Source organism: Perca flavescens, chromosome 21, assembly GCF_004354835.1.
Source record: "Perca flavescens isolate YP-PL-M2 chromosome 21, PFLA_1.0, whole genome shotgun sequence".
NCBI classification, from domain to species: domain Eukaryota; kingdom Metazoa; phylum Chordata; class Actinopteri; order Perciformes; family Percidae; genus Perca; species Perca flavescens.
This window is the reverse complement of record NC_041351.1, coordinates 4,876,412-4,881,411: the sequence shown is the minus strand read 5'-3', so window position 1 is coordinate 4,881,411 and position 5,000 is coordinate 4,876,412. Positions and strand designations below refer to the sequence as shown.

At 37.3% G+C, this 5,000-nt stretch overlaps 1 protein-coding gene across 2 annotated transcripts in view; it reads left to right on the top strand.

Annotated features, from left to right (window-relative positions):
- The window catches only part of grb7 (growth factor receptor bound protein 7), a 27,234-nt gene that overhangs the window by 21,139 nt on the left and 1,095 nt on the right, over positions 1-5,000 (top strand). For both annotated transcript variants that reach the window (XM_028568017.1, XM_028568016.1), the window contains one exon: positions 190-283. In XM_028568017.1, coding sequence (XP_028423818.1) covers positions 190-283 — 94 coding nt within the window. The remainder of the gene's footprint in view (positions 1-189; positions 284-5,000) is intronic.

Below are 5,000 nucleotides of genomic sequence, written 5' to 3'. Positions count from 1 at the left end.
GCCGTCTAGTTCCATACGACACCAGTATCTTCACTCTAGCCTGCTACAGCCTCCTGAAGACAGTAATGTAGACGGGCCTCTGAGGGTTAAGATTTAAACGCTGCCCAGTGTGTTACAGCGTGCTTCCGTGTGAAAATGCATGTTAAGAAAGTGCAATCTGAATTGTTCCTCTGCATATTTTATGTGCAGGATGTTCCTGATCCGTGAGAGCCAGCAGCATGCGCAGTGCTTCGTCCTCTCGCTGTGTTACAAGCTGAAGACCAAACATTACCTGGTAATCCCTGTGAGTTCCTTTCCTTCTCTTCAAAACCCCTCCATTCTCTCAAGGTTACACACACACACACGTCTTTATCGTGCGTCCTAAAGCCCAGGTCAGACCAAAGATTCGCGGCGATAGAGCGCCGGCTGACGGCATCGCCCGCCACTCGGCTGGTCAAGTCGCCAGAGGCTGGTGTTAGAACGTAAGGGTCGTCAGCTGTTTCAACAGCCAATCAACTCCTAGTTACAAACTCTCAGCTGGGCCAAATGTTTTTTGACGGAGACTTAAAGCGTCAAACTCTCACCCAAATGCAACCTCGGGTCTTTTTGTGAATGTACCCGAGTCAAACTTCCATTTAAAAGCATAATTAGGACGTAAGCGTCACTTTTAAGATTTACCGTATTCTCGTTTTCGGTCAAATGGCCTTTTGATTGGGAGAGTAAGGGGGCACTACTATGATCGCATCAAAATCACTATTTTTAAAACACTAAGAAGGCTCAACACAACATGAGACTTTGCTCCAAGTATCACCAGGGGCTCTACACATGAATTCAGCATTGACAACATTGTTTGTGTACACAGATTTTACTAAAAAGGTTGTAAACAACTCACTTTAGCAGTTGTTTACCTGCCAGTCAAAAATAGTCGATCTCTGAATGCGAATGAACGGACTCCCCAGGAGGAAATGTCATTCTTATATGAGGCTCCTTTTTCAACTACTTCAGGTCAATATTTTTTTCACTAACGACAAAACAACAAATAATCCGTGCATTTCTATGTAGCTAAGCTGTAGGAGCTGTCCGTCTTTCCTCTCCTCCCTGTCACGTCGCATTCAGAGATCGACTCTTTTTGACTGGGAAGATGTCAGCGAGCGGAAACGACAACCGCTAAAGTGAGTTGTTAAAACCTTTCTTTTGTGTAAACTCTGTGGACACAAACCATGTTCTCAATGCTGAGTTCACGTGTAGAGCTCCCGGTGATCCTTCATGTTGTGTCGAGCCTTGTTAGTGTTTTAAAAATAGTGATTTTGATGCGATCATAGTAGTGTCCCTAGCACTCCCATTCAAAAGGCCATTTGACCGAAAAACGAGAATACGGTAAATCTTAAAAGTGGCGCTTCTGTCCTAAATGTGCTTTTAAGCCAAAGTTTGTCTCGGGTACATTCACAAAAAGAGCCGAGGTTGCATTTTGGGCGAGAGTTTTACTATTTAACGAGAGCCCGCGGGCCAGAGAGTGAATGAAGAGAGGGAGCTAGAAATGCAACTGTAGCAAGCATCTCGCCCTCATTATCCCCATTCATATTTTGAAGACGCTACTTTTTAGCCTAAATCACTGATTTGTACGTGTTTTTATTTTATTTTTATTTTATCACCCTGTGGCGAATGTGCTATGTACAGCACTTTGGTCAGCGCGAGCTGTTTTTAAATGTGCTATAGAAATAAATTCTTTAAAATAAATTTTAATAAAATAATTCTTTCTTTCTTTCTTTCTTACGAACTTTCTTTCTTTCTTTCTTTCTTTCTTTCTTTCTTTCTTTCTTTCTTACGTACTTACAGTACAGGCCAAAAGTTCATTCATTGCGTTTCCTTTTTATTTTCATGACTATTTACATTGTAGATTCTCACTGAAGGCATCAAAACTATGAATGAACACATATGGAATTATGTACTTAACAAAAAAGTGTGAAATAACTGAAAACATGTCTTATATTTTAGATTCTTCAAAGTAGCCACCCTTTTGGTGTTCTCTCAATGAGCTTCATGAGGTACCAGTGTTTGGAATAACGCCGTTTAAAAGAACGGCGTTAGGTAATAGCGTTATTTTTTCAGTAACGGAGTAATCTAACTAATTACTTTTCCCGTCGTTACAACGCCGTTAACGTTACTGGACGTTAAATGCGGTGCGTTACTATGCATTGATTGAATAAACTGTGTAATCCGAACGCATCCCTTGCTAACAGCTACTGAGGAGGTGGGTTAATAACGAGGTAAGCGTTTATGATTGGCTAAGGCAGAGTCGTGTTTCATGGTAGCCAATCAGAGCCAGTGTTTTTACACACATGCCAGCACACGCGCCACACACACAACCGCTAAACAGTAGGGGTGTGACGAGACGCTTACTCGACGAGACGAGACGCATCACGAGATTGGGTTCACGAGAACGAGACGAGATTTCTCGTCGAGGTGAAAAGTTGTCTTGTGAGGCGATGTGATGTCAGCGTGATGGAGCGTGGAGTTACTATTGAAGATCCCCCTGCCACTTTTAAATCATTTGTGTGGCAACATTTTGGTTTACCTGCGGAAATAATAAACGGCGAAAGAGTGACAGACAAGACGAACACAATATGTAAACATTGTAAGAAAAAAATGCCGTATACCGCGGCTAACACAAGCACTATGCAAAAACACTTACAGCACCACCACAGCTCTCTACTAACTACTGCACCCGCGACTCGCGGGTGCAGTAGTTAGTAGTACGGCATTTTTTTCTTACAATGTTTACATATTGTGTTCGTCTTGTCTGTCACTCTTTCGCCGTTTATTATTTCCGCAGGAAAACCAAAATGTTGCCACACGAATGATTTAAAAGTTGCAGGGGGATCTTCAATAGTAATTTCACGCTCCATCACGCTGACATCACATCGCCTCACGAGACAACTTTTCACCTCGACGAGAAATCTCGTCACGTTTTAATCTCGCGAGATCTCGTACAACGAGATCTCGTCACACCCCTACTAAACAGATTAGGCAGAGGTGGCGAGTCAGGAGCAATCCGATGAAAAGTTGGCATTTTCAAGGTGGAGATATGCACTACTTCAAATGAATTGTGGTCAAAGGCAAGAACATGCATGTGTACATTATGATCAGGAGCGAAGACTTTGTCGACATCCGTTATAAGCAACTCTAATTTAATGAAGCATCTCACAACGACACACGCATCTACAAAGCTAGTGGCCAAAACCAGCGATACCTCCACCACAGATGATCGCTCGCCATCTGCTAGCAAAGAAGGACTCGGAGCAAAGTCCTCCAAGCAGCAAAAGCTAGATCTTTCTGCCTCACAACAAAAACCTATGACACAGGCTGAAGTCAACCGTATGACAGGCAGGTGTTAAAAGTATATGTGTCATATAAGTTTATATGGTGTAACTGTTTACTTTTCTTACAAAGATAATACTTGAAGTGCAGGATAAACCTCTTGTTGTTTGTCGACGTGCAATAAATATCGAAAGTTATGTACGTTAAACACCTGTCTGTTCTACTCATTTCAACTGACTTGTGAAAACTGCTAAAAAGTAACTTTTTTTAAAGTAACGCAAGTAGTTACTTTCCCTGGTAACAAGTTACTTTTATTATAGAGTAATTCAGTTACTAACTCAGTTACTTTTTTGAACAAGTAGTGAGTAACTATAACTAATTACTTTTTTAAAGTAACGTTCCCAACACTGTGAGGTAGTCACCTGAAATGGTTTTACCTTCACAGGTGTGCATGTCAGGGTTAATTAGTGGAATTTTTTACCTTATTAATAAAAAAGCAAAGGGTGGCTACTTTGAAGAATCTAAAATATAAGACATGTTTTCAGTTATTTCACGTTTTTTTGTTAAGTACATAATTCCATATGTGTTCAATCATAGTTTTGATGCCTTCAGTGAGAATCTACAATGTAAATAGTCATGAAAATAAAAAGGAAACGCATTGAATGAGAAGGTGTGTCCAAACTTTTGGCCTTTACTGTACGTACTTACGTTCTTTCTTTCTTTCTTTCTTTCTTTCTTTCTTTCTTTCTTTCTTTCTTACTTACTTACTTACTTTTTTACTTTCTTTCTTTCTTTCTCACTTACTTACTTACTTACTTACTTACTTACTTACTTACTTTTTTACTTTCTTTCTTTCTTTCTCACTTACTTACTTACTTACTTTTTTACTTTCTTTCTTTCTTTCTTTCTCACTTACTTACTTACTTACTTACTTTTTTACTTTCTTTCTTTCTTACTTACTTACTTTCTTTCTTTCTTTCTTACTTACTTACTTACTTTTATTCTTTCTTTCTTACTTACTTTTTTACTTTCTTTCTTTCTTACTTACTTTTTTTCTTTCTTTCTTTCTTACTTATTACTTACTTTTTTACTTTCTTTCTTACTTACTTACTTACTTTTTTCTTTCTTACTTACTTACTTTTTCTTTCTTTCTTTCTTACTTATTACTTACTTTTTTACTTTCTTTCTTACTTACTTTTTTTTTCTTTCTTACTTACTTACTTACTTTTTTTCTTTCTTTCTTTCTTACTTACTTACTTTTTTACTTTCTTTTTCTTTCTTTCTTTCTTACTTATTACTTACTTTTTTACTTTCTTTCTTACTTACTTACTTACTTTTTTCTTTCTTACTTACTTACTTACTTTTTTCTTTCTTTCTTTCTTACTTATTACTTACTTTTTTACTTTCTTTCTTACTTACTTACTTACTTTTTTCTTTCTTACTTACTTACTTACTTTTTTCTTTCTTTCTTTCTTACTTATTACTTACTTTTTTACTTTCTTTCTTACTTACTTACTTTTTTCTTTCTTACTTACTTACTTACTTTTTTTCTTTCTTTCTTTCTTACTTACTTACTTTTTTACTTTCTTTTTCTTTCTTTCTTTCTTACTTACTTACTTACTTTTTTACTTTCTTTCTTACTTACTTTTTTTCTTTCTTTCTTACTTACTTACTTTTTTACTTTCTTTCTTACTTACTTACTT